The 15,974-nt window shown below is 44.6% G+C and overlaps 1 protein-coding gene across 5 annotated transcripts in view; it reads right to left on the bottom strand.

Moving 5' to 3' along the window:
- The window catches only part of MTMR1 (myotubularin related protein 1), a 48,237-nt gene extending 32,880 nt beyond the window's left edge, over positions 1-15,357 (bottom strand). For all 5 annotated transcript variants that reach the window (XM_029067258.2, XM_029067256.2, XM_029067257.2 and 2 more), the window contains exons 1-2: positions 15,258-15,357; positions 7,145-7,250 (exon numbers count right to left, since the gene is read on the bottom strand). In XM_029067258.2, the coding sequence (XP_028923091.1) occupies positions 7,145-7,250; positions 15,258-15,283 (132 nt within the window). In that variant the 5' untranslated portion in view covers positions 15,284-15,357. The remainder of the gene's footprint in view (positions 1-7,144; positions 7,251-15,257) is intronic.
- Positions 15,358-15,974: the final 617 nt, after the last annotated feature.

Genomic DNA, 15,974 nt, shown 5'->3' on the forward strand with positions numbered 1-15,974 from the left:
TACAACAATACCTGTTCTCCCTCCTACTTAGACCTTGAATCTCGGGTGGGACAGGGACTGCGTCCAACCAGATGAACTCATATCTACCCCCGGTGCTTTCAGAATTGTGCTTAACACAAGTTATTGTGTTTAGGGGAGAAGGAGTTGTGCAATTAAGATTTTTAAATACCAGACAGAAAGGAGTTTGGTGCTGTGGCTTAATGGAATGAACACAGGCCTGGGAATCAGGAGACCTGAGTTCTAATCCTAGCTCAGCCCCTTGCAAGCTGTGTGACCTCTGACAAATCACTTACCTTCTCAATGCCTCAGTTTCCTCGCCTGTAAAACAGGGATTCAATACCTGTTTTCTCCTTATATCATAAACTCCATGTGGGACAGGGACTGCGCCCAACCTAATTATCTTGCACCTACTGCCGCACTTAGTACAGTTCTTGGCACATAGTAACCAATCAAATACCACAATTATTATTCATATCAGGCAGAGGCCAGAACAGTTGAAAATCACACATACAACTATCATTCTACTAGACAAGTGGCCAAGCCTAGCTGGATACCCAAATTTTCACCTACTCAACAATCAATGATATTCTGAGCACCTCCTATGCACAAAGTACTGGGTGCTTGGAAAAGTACAATACAACAGAGTTAATAAACTCTATCCCTCCCCACAACAAATTTACAATCTACAGGGGGGAACAAATGTAAATTTAGATTACAGCTAGGGGAAATAGTACAGTAGAAAAATATTTATTATTATGTAGCAGAGGTCTGTATTAAAGTGTTCAAAGGGCACACAGCCAAGAGCACAGTCAACCCAAAAGGGAGGGTGGAGAGGGGACAATAAAGGGCTTGTTGTGGGTAGGCAAAGTATCTATCAATTCTGTTGTACTTGCTTAATACAGTGCTTATTACAGTCCTCTCACCTACTCGACAATCAATGATATTCTGAGCACCTCCTATGCACAAAGTACTGGGTGCTTGGAAAAGTACAATACAACAGAGTTAATAAACTCTATCCCTCCCCACAACAAATTTACAATCTACAGGAACAATCTCAATACAGACCTCTGCTACATAATAATAAATATTTTTCTACTGTACTATTTCCCCTAGCTGTAATCTAAATTCACCTTTGTTCCTGTACAATTCCTGTACAATCTACAATCTACAAAGGTGAATTTAGATTACAGCTAGGGGAAATAGTACAGTAGAAAAATATTTATTATTATGTAGCAGAGGTCTGTATTAAAGTGTTCAAAGGGCACACAGCCATGCACACAGTCAACCCAAAAGGGAGGGTGGAGAGGGGACAATAAAGGGCTTGTTGTGGGTAGGCAAAGTATCTATCAATTCTGTTGTACTTGCTTAATACAGTGCTTATTACAGTCCTCTGCATGCTATAAGTGCTTAATAAATACCACTGATTAATTGAGAGCAGGTTGGCATGACAGGAGAAGCGTGGGGGGGCTGGGTTGCAACAGATCAGTGCAGTAAGGTAGGAGGGAGCGAGTTGATTGGTGCCTTAACACAGATGGTGAGGTATTTCTATTTGATGCCAAGGTGGATTGGCAACCACTGGAGGCACATGAGTGAGGCGGTATGGACCAAACCATTTTCCAGAAAAATGAACCGGGCAGCAGAGTGAACTACGGGGGTGGGTTCATGTATAATAATTTCAGATTACATTTTATTTTAGATGTCTTTTTTAAAATATGAATCACAAATATTCTTAAGGTAATGTACACTTTCCAAATATAAGTGAGCAAGAACAACTTTTTAAGTTATGCTGCTTTTTAATTAGGAAGTTCTAATAAGTGAAAAAAGACCCTGATGGTTTCTTATGTTTTAGAATACACATCTAATAAGTACTTAGCCTCAGGTATTATACTGTCACCTAATACTGAGCAAAGCTTGAGCACAGACAGTAAACTTGAAAGAAATAAGGAAAATTTTATCTTTCTATAAATTATAGAATAATTATAGTCTATAAATGCAAAAAAGACTCAAAAAGTTCGTATTTTCTATTTAAATAAGTCTTATTCAACCAAAATGTTATTGAAAACATTCACCCGAAAAACCACTTCACATCACACATTGCCCTTTTTAAGCATTTCCTCTGGCAAATAATTTAAAAAAGTATTTCTCACAACAACCCTTCGAAGGATGCCCCATCAATGGTGATATTCAGTCGCATTTAATGAGCATTTATTGTGCCCAGAGCCATCTTTCAGGGCCCACTCTAGCCTTGGCCAAGCTAGAAATTCATACTTAAATTTGGGATCTGAGCTCCTTGAACCACAAATTGTAAATTTTGCCAGCAAGGCCAGCACCTCGCAAGGAGGTATTTCCCTTTTCGGTGACCAAGTGTTTGTGAAAAGGTCCCAGTATACCTGTTCTAGCAAGAAAAGGAGAGAAAATCAAAGCTAAATATATGGATACTGTTTAAGCTTTCTGGGCTGAATGCCATTAAATGGAAGACAGACAGACGTGCACCCGGGATTTAGCTAAACCATGTTCTTCAGAGCTGTGGCTGTAGCACGTTCACATCTGGATAGCCAGATGGCCTGCTGCTGTCACACACTGATGCTCTCCCAAAGGATATGTTGTCCATCTTGATTCAGTTTTCTACTTCCTTGTCTAGTGTTGCACCATTTAACTGCTGCTGGGTTAAATTATGATTATGAAATTTATTAAGCGCTTACTATGTACCAAGCCCTTTACTAAGTGCCAGCCATGTCTTCATAAAGTAGTCTCAGGATCTTAATTTTTTTGGGGTAGCCAAATTTGCTAAGAAGTCTCCAGTGTCCAGCTCCACAGATGGTATCAAATGCTTTCACAAGTTATACGAAAACCACGGGCAAGGGGGTCAGTGGTGAGATAGACAAGAATCGAGATACAGCGAGAAAGTTGGCATTACAGGACTAATTATGAGGACTTGCTGTGGGCAAGGAATGTGTCTGCTTATTGTTGTACTCTCCCAAGCACTTAGCACAGTGCTCGGCACACAAGTAAGCACTCAGTAAATTTGAAGGAATGAAAGGAAATCAGTGAGGTAAGGTAGGCGAGGAGATCTGACTGAGTGCTTTAAAGTAAATGATAAGGAGTTTGATGCAGGGGGGGACGGCCAACAATTGGAGGTTTTTGAGGAGAGGGGAGACTTGGACTGAATCATTTTTAGAAAAATGATCCAGGCAACAGAGGGAAGTACGGAGTGGAGTTGGGAGAGACAGGATGCAGGGAGGTCAGTGAGGGGATGATGCTATAGTCAAGAAGGGATATGACAAGTCCTCCGATTAATGTAGTAACAGTGTGGATGGAGAGGAAAGGGCAGATTTTAGTGATGTTGTCAAGGTAGAGCTGACGGGATGTGGTGACAGGTTGAATCTATGGGTTGAATGAGAGAGCTAAGTCAAGGATAATGCCAAGATTACCGGTTTTTGAGATAGTAGTAGTCACAGACAGTAGACATCTTATCTAGGAGTTATTTGCAAGCCAATGTAGTGACTTGGTTTGGCTGTGCCCAGCTCTTCCTACACAACATTTCCATCATCTCACCCTTCCACTTCACCCAGACTGCCACCACCTTAGTCTAACCTCATCATATTGTGTCTAATAATAATAATAAACGTGGTATTTGTTAAATACTTAGTACAGACCAAGCACTGTGCCAAGCATTGGGATAGATACTCTACAATTAGACCTGGTCCCTGTCCCACATGGGGCTCGAGGTCCAAGGGGGAAGGAGATCAGGTATTTAATCCCCTTTTTACAGATGATAAAACTCAGGTACAGAGAAGTTGTGACATCCCCAAATCACAGAGCAGGCACATAGTGGGTCTCCTGATGCACAGAGAAGCAGCGTGGCTTAGGGGGAAAACCACGGGCTTGGGAGTCAGAGGTCGTGGGTTCTAATGCTTCCTCTGCCACTTGACTGCTGTGTGACCTTGGGCAAGCCACTTAACTTCTCTGTGCTTCAGTTACCTCATCTGTAAAATGGGGATTAAGCCTGTGAGCCCCATGTGGGACAATCTGATTACTTTGTATCTACCTCAGAGCTTAGAAGAGTGCTTGGCACATAGTAAGCGCTTAACAAATACCATAATTATTATATTATTATTTTTCCACCAGACCCCGCTTACTGTATCACTCTCTTTACTGGCCTCCCAGTATCCAGTCTATCTCCAATCCACTCTATATTGACCATCTTCTCGAAGCACTGTTCATCTCACATCTCTCTCCTCAAAACACATCACTGGTCTCCCATTTCCCTCTATACCAAGGAAAAGATCATGATCAGCTTTGAAGCTCGCCACTAACTCTATCTTACATATCAACCCTCTTACCCCACTACTCTCCAGCTCGCTCTCTTCCTTCCTCCATGTTACCCTTCTAGCGGTGGAGGCTCTCGACTTTCCCTCTTCAGTCTCCTCTTTCATGCTGTTCTGCCAGGCTACAACTCCCCCTCATCTTCAAAGGCCCACCTCATCTCCTCCAAAAAGCCTTTCCTAATTAGTAGTCCTAACACCACAAGTCACATCAACCCAAAAAGCCACTTCTGAAACATATATATATATATATATATGTTTCTACTTTCCTCAGCACTTAGTTGCCCTATTTGTAAACATTCTTATGCTGCTCCACCCCATTAGCTCCAGGCAGACTGGAAATCTGCTTCTGCTGCACTTTCCCTAGGCCTCAGAGTTCATAGTATTGTTCCCAGATGATACTTAATAAGTATCTTTACCACTACTACTCATATGTCTTTTTCATGCTTGTTTTTACACTGCAGTTAATCGACTGGAGTTTACCCATGAGCCAAGTTTAAGAGAGGTAGGCAAATTTTATTCATTCCTTTTTTAGTTCCCATCCCCACCTAAAAGGCTGCTCAAATGCCCAGGGTACTGCCGAGTGGCACTACTGACTCAGCAGCAGCCCAGTGACTGATATTTTAGGACTGCCTACTCACACAGGACTTTGTGAGTATAGGTATGAGGTATCACACAGTCATTAGGACTCAAGCTTGGCTTGTTTTTCATCATCCCAGCATGACCCAAGTCAGGCAATACAATAAAGCTTTTTCTACACGAAGGTGTAAACTTAGGTACTGTGAGAGCCCATTTCAGGCTGCAAACCAACAACTTAGCATATTTTAATATCTGAGAAAGAATGAAGCTAAATCTGCCTCAGCTTTTAAAAGGTTTAGCTCTAAAAGTAGGCAGGTTAAAAATTTGCCTGCCACATGGGTTCAGGTCATTCCTTCAGTATCAAAAGCTCTTCGCTTGAAGAGGTCATCAGAACTCACACAGCAAAATGAGCACCATTTCCAAGGCTTGAATTTGGCTGAAATGAAGCCTTTGATTTACAGGGCTACTATGGCCCAGACAGATGTAATGCAGACTTTCCCACAATGATCCAACACAGACTTCAGAGTCATGACCTGGAGTGAGTTGTTGGTATTCAATTTCCATACTACAGAAGAACTTGGCTGCTTCTTTGTGCAAACTGCTGACTCTGTTAATAGCAGCCAACTCTGTGAGATGAATTTTTAAGACAACTAAAAAAAATCACAGAAATTGAATGATTCACATTGTTGGGTCTGACGGTGTAAAAGCTAAACTACTACACAGTCCATCAGCAGCCAATTACTTAAATTGTTAATTACTTAAATATAACTTCTAAATGATCAGTCTGTACTACTGACTCTTTGTTACTATCAGAGCTCCAAGGAGGACTAATGAATAAGATACTTCCAGCAGAGAATTAAAAGCACTCTGAAACCAAAAGAATGAAATTCTCTAAAGAATTTGTACAAGTAAGCTTGCATGAGAACAGAAACGACATTAATAAAAGATGAGCATTAACAGGTTAAACATAATTACAGAAAAAACATCTAGTTAATGACAGTAGTAATGACGGCTTTAAAAAAAATCAAGCATGATATTGGCAGATATGCAAATAGGCCTTGATTGTATAGGTGATATTTTAAAAATAGGAGCAATTGATAAATATGCAATGAGCAAGTAATTGAAGGAATGGGAAGCAAGGGGTTACATTGGCCTGTTAAAAGAAGCCTGCACAATTAACACTCTGCAGAACTAATCCTGTTTCTACTAAACGGTTGTTTGGGGAAACAAAGTAGAAATGACTTTCTAGAGTAACTTGCACTTTTCAAATCTGAAAACAAAAATAAGCAAGGCAGTGTGCTGCCAACCGTGAATCAGTGATTTGAAGAAATTTCACATAAACTGCAACTGGCAGATCCAGACAGCTGAGATCTGACTAACACAAAACCAACAGCTCCCCACACCACCACCAATGAAAAAACCCAAGGTAAATTATTTTCAGCATTAAGCTCTAAGTGCTTTTTTGGATTCAACTACCTGAAAGATGAAGTATATCAAAACACCTTGACCAATGCTATGCATATACAATTACACATATCACTTATCAGTAGATTCCTAAGGCTATCAAACCCAGAAAAGATGTCCAAAAAAACACCTGAAGTAAAACAGAGTCAAAAAGCCAGCAAAGAACAATCTAATTAATGGTATATTTGTTAGAATGATGACCCCAAGCTACCATTAGTTGAATACTGCCTGTGTGTCAGGAGGGCACTCAACTTACTGACTATAAAAATTCAGGGAAATTTTAAATGTACAATAGGCTACAGGTTTTCGATTTCTTTACTGCCAAGGCAAGACTGGACATATCCTTCTCTATATGATTGACTGCTACAACAAGAGAAGCAATTATTATCCATTTCCACTGAGAACCGACTAAGAAAAAGTACCTTGAAACTGCTTTTGGAGGAATTTAAATTGGTTAAAATTAAAAACAACAAACGATTAAGCTGTTGAAGGAGGGGTGGTGCGGGGGGGGGGGGGGGGGAGAGACCCGACATACTTACTGTTTCATGCATACCAAATAAAGCCTCATACATACTAAATTCTAGTGTCATTACTCTAAAACATAAATCAGCATGCTCCACAACCCATTCACAAAAAGGATACCTTCACAGGCCATTCACAATCAAACAGCATTGGATTATCAAATGGTCACGGACCAATCAAAATCCCCAGAAATTTCCTGCCCAATCACTCTGTTCAGTTACTAAAGTATTTCCAAATCAGTAAACATCACTTACTTTATAATCTCTGGATACATTTTCCGCTTGCACGGAGCCCGAAATCTGACTAGAAAGCGTAGCAGCTATTAGCTGTTTACACCATTCAACATGTGAACCTGTAGGGCTAAAAGAAAAATGTAATTAAATTATTTTAAATCACAGAGGACACTACTGAGGAAAAAAGAATGAAAAGGTCATAATATATGTCCCAGTGGAATATACTAGCCTAAAATTTATAGTACAAATTTTTAATTAAAGAACTGAAAACATGGAACACAGATTATTCACCCAATGAACTGCCCAAACAAGAATTCTCAGGAGAGTGAATGTGACAGAATGGCAGCGACAGCAAGTTTCAATCAGCATCTATATTGTAACTAAACTCCCTAAATGTGGGAATGCGATCAAATGCATTGTTGGGATTAGTCCCACCAAACAGCCAGTGTAGCGATAAAATCTTGTTTGCCTTTTTAATCAACTCCTTGGGCTGCTGTCGTAAAATAAGAACATTTACAGAATTACTGGGCTATGTAAGTGATTGTAAAACAGAAGAGAATGTGTAGGCAAGACATCTGGAAATTTTTGTGGCTTAGTGACTCCATTACTACACTGTTTGCTGAATTACCTCAGTCTATGTACATTTTACTTCAATAATATGTCCAATCACCACAGGTAAATCAGTTCCTTCCCCATCCCCTCCTGCTCTCGCTCCACCTTCTCCCCTCCATCCCGACTTCCAGCAGCTTTCCTGTCCCTCCTCCAAACACTATAGATTCATTCAATGGTATTTACTGAGCACTGGGTGCAAAGCACTATAAACAGGCACATTCCCTGCCCACCATGAGCTTCTGCCTTCCCATAAGTCTCCTTTATATCCCACATCCCGATGAGTCTGGTAAATTTTTTTCTTTGTTTGAACTTTAATCATAGCTACAGCTGTGGTTCATTCCTTCATTCAATAGTATTTATCGAGCACTTACTATGTGCAGAGCAGTGTACTAAGCATTTGGAATGTACAATTCGGTAACAGATAGAGACATCCCTGCCCAGTAACGGGCTCAGAGTCTAAAACGGGGGAGACAGCAAAGCAAAACAGAGCAAAAACAAAACAAGTGGTCTGGCGCAGACATCATCAAGATAAATCATAGATATATATACATCATTAACAAAATAGAGTAATAAGTAATATATGGGCACCAAATCCCTCTGGCTTTCCAGCTTGTAGCTGTCCCCTAATCCAGGGAGCAGGGAAGTAATAGTACACAAAGAGGGGTTACTCTGCTCCACCACCAATCCCTGGTCCCCTCGGCTATGGCCAGGCTTGGGGAAGGTGGAGATGGTGGCTGTGTCCACAGCATTAGCTGGAGGTGGGCAGGAAACGTGTCCACCAACTCTGTTATAATAATAATGATGATAATAATAATAGTAATAATAATTACGGCATTTAAGTGCTATGTGTCAGGCACTGTACTAAGGAAATCGGATTAGACACAGTCCCTGTCCCTCATAGGGCTCACTGTCTAAAACCCCATTTTTCAGATGAGGTTAGGGAGGCATAGAGAGGTGATGTGACTTACCCAAGGCCACACAGCAGTACTCTTCCAGGCACTTAATACAGTGCTCTGCACATAGTAAGCACTCAATATGACTGACTGATTGCTGCTATGATTAAAGTTCAAATTCCATAATGGACCATGAGGTGGGAAGGATGAGGAAGGGAAAGTGGGAAGGGGACAGGTAGCAGCCTGGCCTAATGGGAAAAGCACATGCCAGGGATTCAGAGGACCTGGATTCTAATCCCATCTTACCACTTGTCTGCTATATGTCCTTGGGCAAGATATTTAACTTCTCTGTGCCTCAGTTACCTTAGCTGTAAAATGGAGATAAAAATTGTGATTCCATGAGGGACGAGGACTATGGCCAATCTGATTATCTTGTATCTCCTCCAGGGCTTAGTTCGGTGCCTTGTATAAAGTGTTTAATAAATACCATTTTTTTAAAAAAGAAAAAGAGGTAGAAAAGTCACTGGGAACGGGGAGGTGGGAAAGGGGCACAGGGAGAAGAGGAAGGGGTAGGGAGGCATTTACAGTGTGACTTTAGCAGTAGAAAATTGAGAGCATGCTCCTTCTGCTCTAAGAATATAGACTTTTTGAACCAACTGGAATTCTACCTTTCTCTACTTTTAATATAAAAATCGATACTCTGATTAGCGATCAAAGATGATTAGAGCCACAGATTTCACAATGTTGGTTTCATTTAGGCTACCCATTTTGACAATGAATATGAACGTTTAAGGCTACCTCATTAGAAGTTTTCCTCATTTTACAAGGGAATTGCGTTAGGAAAAAAGGCAGTGCAAAGAGAATCATTTTAAAGGGATGAGTTTTTTTTATGTTTAAAAAAAAATTCAGGCGTCGGAGATCGCAGAACCAGGAAAGATGGCCTGGACTGACAAGGAATAGCTCGTGGAAAAGGGTACTGGATGCATCTTCTTTTGGAAAGATCCTCCTGTCAGAGAGGCGCCTGGCCAGAAGTGATTGACGGGGCTGATTCCAGTGATGGTATGAGTGAGGACTGGCCAGAGATGATTTCACAACCGTACCATACTAGAACTGGTACGTGGCTAGTTTGAGATAGAAGTGACACTGCGCACTTGAACAAATCCTCTTACCTGATGCTCTGGTCATGTTCTAACTCCAGTCTGCCTAGTGGGAGGGTATGACTGTATTTTTGTTGCCCTTGATCTTTTTACTTTTCCCCTAGTTTTAGCAAGGAAGTAGAAAGTGCCCTAGGGCTTGCAAAAGCCACTTGGAGTGCCATACTTAATAATGGTTTTTGAGTTGGGGAAGCGCATGGGGGTCTGCTGCTCCATTCTGCTGCTTATGGAGATAGTAAGATCTCAAATATTCTGTTCCATTTTCAGAGACTGTACTCCTAATCTTGTCAGGTGTGTCTCGGTGCATACTGCGATCACAAGGATATTAAGCAGCATAACAGCCCAGATGGCTTGGCACAAATCAACACACTGATTGCTGACAATAGGCTACACCTTGCCCTTCTCCCAACGCAGAAGTCCTAAAAAACCTAAGCGGCTCCAGCCTAAGATTTTGCTGAGTGACTGCAGTGTCTCTCTACAGCACTGTTGGTGTCAATCAATCGTACTTACTGAGCGCTTACTGTGCGCAAAGCAATGTACTAAGCACTTGGCAGAGTACAACATAATAATATAGCAGACACATTCCCTGCTCCCAGTGAGCTCACAGATTAGAGGGGAAGACAAACATTAATATAAATAAATTATGGATACATACATAAATGCCATGGGGCTGAGGGAGGAGTGAATAAAAGAAGAGCAAATCGGGGGATGAAGAAAGGGAGTGGGAGAAGAAGGAATGAGGGTTTAGTCAGGAAAAGCCTCTTGTAAAAGATGTGCCTTCAATAAGGCGTTGAGGGCAGGGAGAGTAATTTTCTGTCGGATATGAAGAGGTAAGGTGTGCCAGGCCAATTAGAGGAGCGAAGTGTGTCGGCTGGGTTGTAACAGAAGAGCAGTGAGATGAGGTATTCATTCATTCAATAGTATTTATTGAGCGCTTTATTTATTATTTATAGTATTTATTGAGTCACTATGTGCAGAGCACTGTACTAAGCGCTTGGAATGAACAAGTCGGCAACAGATAGAGACGGTCCCTGCCGTTTGACGGGCTTACGGTCTAATCGGGGAGACGGACAGACGAGAACGATGGCAATAAATAGAGTCGAGGGGAAGAACATCTCGTAAAAACAATGGCGACTAAACAGAATCGAGGCGATGTACAATTCATTAACAAAATAAATAGGGTGATGGAAATATATACAGTTGAGCGGACGAGTACAGTGCTGAGGGGATGGGAAGGGAGAGGAGGAGGAGCAGAGGGAAAGGGGGAAAAGAGGGTTTAGCTGCGGAGAGGTAAAGGGGGGGTGGCAGAGGGAGTAGAGGGAGAAGAGGAGCTCAGTCTGGGAAGGCCTCTTGGAGGAGGTGAGTTTTAAGTAGGGTTTTGAAGAGGGGAAGAGAATCAGTTTGGCGGAGGTGAGGAGGGAGGGCATTCCGGGACCGCGGGAGGACGTGGCCCGGGGGTCGACGGCGAGATGGGCGAGACCGAGGGACGGCGAGGAGGTGGGCGGCGGAGGAGCGGCGCGTGCGGGGTGGGCGGTAGAAAGAGAGAAGGGAGGAGAGGTAGGAAGGGGCAAGGTGATGGAGAGCCTCGAAGCCTAGAGTGAGGAGTTTTTGTTTGGAGCGGAGGTTGATAGGCAACCACTGGAGTTGTTTAAGAAGGGAAGTGACATGCCCAGATCGTTTCTGCAGGAAGATGAGCCGGGCAGCGGAGTGAAGAATAGACCGGAGCGGGGCGAGAGAGGAGGAAGGGAGGTCAGAGAGAAGGCCGACACAGTAGTCTAGCCGGGATACAACGAGAGCCCGTAGCAGTAAGGTAGCCGTTTGGGTGGAGAGGAAAGGGCGGATCTTGGCGATATTGTAAAGGTGAAACCGGCAGGTCTTGGTAACGGATAGGATGTGTGGGGTGAACGAGAGAGACGAGTAGGTAGGTAGGAAGGGGTAAGGTGACTGGGTGCTTTCTGTTTGATGCAGAGTTGGATGGGCAAAATCTGGAGGTTTCTGAGTGTGGAAAAGCAGACTGAACATTTCTACAGAAAAATGATCTGGGTAGCAGAGTGAAGTATGGACTGGAGCGGGGAGAGAAAGGAGGTGGGATGGTCAGCAGGGAGGCTGGTACAGCAGTCAAGTTGGGATAGGATAAGTGATTGCAATAACGTGGCAGCAGTTTGGATGAAGAAGGGCGGATTTTAGTGACACTGTGAAGGTTGAGCTGACAGGATTTAGTGATAGACTGAATGTGTGTCTACTGTGAATGGCAAGGACCCAAAAATGGGCGCTACTATATATTCCTGAGCAGGGTACACAAGACAGCCTGTCACAACGCCACTCATACTCGTAGATAACCACCACTGTCAGCAGTGTAGTATTTGAAATGAACTGAAGGACAGTTCTACCACGGAAGCGTATAAAGTATATTTTGGGTAGATCGGCACAGGAAAGTTTTACTAGTCACAATATTTTACCATCCAATCTTCTCTCCTCCCAGGCAGCTCATAAGAGAAAAATGGCAAAATAACATCTTTTAACTGGTACCTTGAAGTATTTCACTATTATCTCTGGGCTAGTGAGCAAGTGGTTAACTGCCATGCCAAAAGGTTTTTCTTCTTTCCTGATTGTTTTTAAGTTAGAATCAAACAAGAGCAGAATTCAATAAATGTACTATTTTAGTACTTAGTTTGGGTTATTAATTTTAACTAGTGCTAGAAAAACAATTTCTATTTAACTGGGAGAAAAATTTTTTCAGAAAAAAAGTGCTTTTAGGACTTTCAACCATGTTAATATCTTCCATTATGTTGCTTTTTGAGTGCCACTATCTTTTTTCTCTCCACCCTTACTCTTAAATACGATCAGTACCTGACAAACTTCATTCAAAGGAAAATCCCACTATACACCTTGACCAGCCTCCTTGCATCTGCGCAACTGACATTGTGTTCTCCCCAAATGCAGTTATAAAGTTGGAAGAATATTTCCTAGTTCTCCACAGCATACTATCCAAAATGCCCAACTCTATTATTAGATTGTAAGCACCTGGAGGGCCAGAGATCAGTCATGTCTCTCACCCATGGATTGTTTTTTTCCAGTGCTTAGAACAATGCTCTGCACCCAGGGAGCACTTAAATATTTTCTCCTCCTCCTACTATACAGTGAAAACACACAACGTGGGAGCTCTTCCAGTAGAATACTTCTTATGCTTACTGGAGAGTTCTGAATAGTTCCAAACACAGCCATATTTCAGCGATCTGACATAGCATAAAGATATTAATTTAATATCGTTTACTCAAAATCCGCTGAATAGCATACACTTGTAAATATCAGTGTTCATTAATGTAAAATAAGTATTAAATTAAAAATGACAATTATTGCTATGAAGCAGAACTGGAAGGGAAAGGACCTTCATTATCACTGGAAGGGAAAGGACCTTCCTTATCACTTCAGTCGGACCCCAAACCTGCCTAGTCAGTCACGGCATCCAACTAAAATGTTGTATCCAAACACCACATGAAATCAGATTAATTTGATTCATAATCAAATTATCATCTTTCTTCCCTGCCTGCCCTCTAGTGGAAATGCTAAAAGTGACAAATGGTAAAATACGTGCAAACAAGAGGGAGGAGAAAACAAGGAATCTGGATACTCTGGTTTTGAGGTGTTCTTCCACTTTAGACCCTTTCAGGATGTAATTTAGGTGCCCAAGTGCCTTTGTGTTTGCAACTTTTCCATGCTGACAAAAAACAAGGTGTTAGTCACTTCAATATCTACTGCCTTTTTGATCGTTTTATCCCGTTCTCAGGCACCGCCTGGGAAAGTCATACGAAACAGGGTCTTTTTAAGTTAGTAATGAGTAATGAAACCTCGTATTGCTAGGAACTCAGCAAATTCTGCTGAAAATGAAACCAGTATTAATGAAGTTGCTAGGCCCGTCGGCCAACTTGGAAAGTTTGCAACCTTTTGGAAGAAAAAAAAATAATCAAAATCTACTTTCATGAGCACTCGTCCATACTGTACAAAAGAGAATGGGAAAACCCCAGGGTGTTGTTTTCCTGTCAATGGAGGGACCAACTCCTCGGGCCCAAAAGGACCAGGGAGGAGAAGGAAACTCAAGGGCTGATCTGAAACGCAGCAAGAACGAGGAGGGGAAGGGAGGAGGGAGAAAGGAGGCCGCGACCTTCTTTTCTTGGGGTTGGGGGAGGCGGAGGGGAAGGGCAGGAGAAGCTGGGACCTCAGAAAAACAAGCCCGGGTGATAACACGTGGGCCTGTGCGCTGGACTCTGGGTAGGGGGTGTGTGGGGGTGAAGAAAGGTGGGCTTTGGGGAGAGGGGGTATGAGGGGTGGGCTCTGGATGGGGGTGTGTGTATGGTGGGTTCTGGGCAGGGTGTGTGTGTGCAAGTGGTGGGCTCTGGGCAGGGTGTGTGTGTGTGCAAGTGGTGGGCTCTGGGCGGGGGTGTGTATGTGTGCAAGTGGTGGGCTCTGGGCGGGGGTGTGTGTGTGTGTAAGTGGTGGGCTCTGGGCAGGGTTTGTGTGTGTTTGGTGGGCTCTGGGCAAGGGGTGTATGTGTGTGTGTATATGTGGGGTGGACTCTGGGCAGGGGGTGTGTGTGCGGTGGACTCGGGGGATGTTGTGTGTGTGTGAGGTGGTCTCTGGATGGGGGTGAGTGTGTATGGTGGGTTCTGGGGATTGTGTGTGTGTGTGGTGGACTCTGGGGATGGTGCGTGCATGGTGGACTCTGGGCAGGGTGTGAGTATGTATGGTGGACTCTGGGCAGGGAGTCAGTGTGTGTGGTGGGTGCTGGGGATGATGTGTGTACGGTGGACTCTAGGCAGGGTGTGTGTGTGGTAGACTCTAGGGATGGTGTGTACATGGTGGACTCTGGGCAGGATGTGTGTGTGGTAGATGCGGGGGATGGTGTGTACATGGTGGACTCTGGACGGGGAGTGAGAGTGTGTGGTGGGTTCTGGGGATGGTGTGTGTATGGTGGACTCTGGACAGGGGTGTGTGTGTGGTGGGCTCTGGGGATGGTGTGTGTGTGGTGGACTCTGGGCAGGAGGGTGTGTGTGTGGTGGACTCTGGGGATGGTGAGTACATGATGGACTCTGGGCAGGGTGTGAGTGTGGATGGTGGGCTCTGGGCAGGGAGTGAGTGTGGGTGGTGGGCTCTGGGCAGGAGGGGTCTGTGTGGTGGCCTCTGGGCAGGAGGGTGTGTATGTGGTGGACTCTGGGCAGGGTGTGAGTGTGCGTGCTGGGCTCTGGGCTGGGTGTGTGTATGGTGGATTCTGGGCAGGGCGTGTGTGTATGGTGGACTCTGGGGATGGCGTGTGTATGGTGGGCTCTGGGCAGGATAAATCTGTGTGCGTGCTGGACTACGCAGGATGTGTGTAGGTGAGGGCGGGGTGGGGAGGAAAGGCTCCCTTTCGGGCGGAGGAGGGTTCCGGGGTCGGCGAGCGAAGGCCCCGCCCGTCCCGCGGCCTCCCGTCCTTCTTACCCGTCCAAACTGTCGTCGCTGGGCATCCGGGGCAAGGTGGGGGCGGCGGCGTTGGCGGCGTTGGCGGCGGCGGCCCCGGGGCGGGCTGGCCTCCTGGCGGTCCCTGGGGGCCCGGGGCCCGGCCCGCCGCTCTCCGCGCCGCCCGCCGCCGCCTTCTCCATAGCGCGGGCCGCCTTCGGGGCGGGTGAGAGGATGGACACAAAGAGGAGGCGACGGCGGGGGAGGGCGCCGGGAGCCCGTCACCGCCGCCCCCGCGCCTCGGCCGGTCCTGACGCCGCGGCCGGTCCTGACGCCGCGGCCCCCGCCGCCATTCGGGGTCACCTGCGCGCTCCCTTCCCATAAGCCTTCGCGCGCCCCGCCCCTGGGCCTGCCCTCTCCCTCCTTCCTTCCATCGCCTCCCACTCCTCATGTTGGTCTTTGTTAATAATAATAATAATAATAATAATAATGATGATGTTGGTATTCGTTAAGCGCTTACTAGGTGCCGAGCACTGTTCTAAGCGCTAGGGGATACAAGGTGATCAGGTTGGGTAGACCCAGGGGGATCGGGTGGTCCCCACGTGGGCCTCACAGTCTTCATCCCCATTTGACAGATGAGGGAACTGAGGCACCGAGAATAATAATAATAATAATGATGATGTTGGTATTCGTTAAGCGCCTACTAGGTGCCGAGCACTGTTCTAAGCGCTAGGGGATACAAGGTGATCAGGTTGGGTA

This window comes from Ornithorhynchus anatinus, chromosome 6 (genome assembly GCF_004115215.2).
Source record: "Ornithorhynchus anatinus isolate Pmale09 chromosome 6, mOrnAna1.pri.v4, whole genome shotgun sequence".
NCBI lineage: Eukaryota > Metazoa > Chordata > Mammalia > Monotremata > Ornithorhynchidae > Ornithorhynchus > Ornithorhynchus anatinus.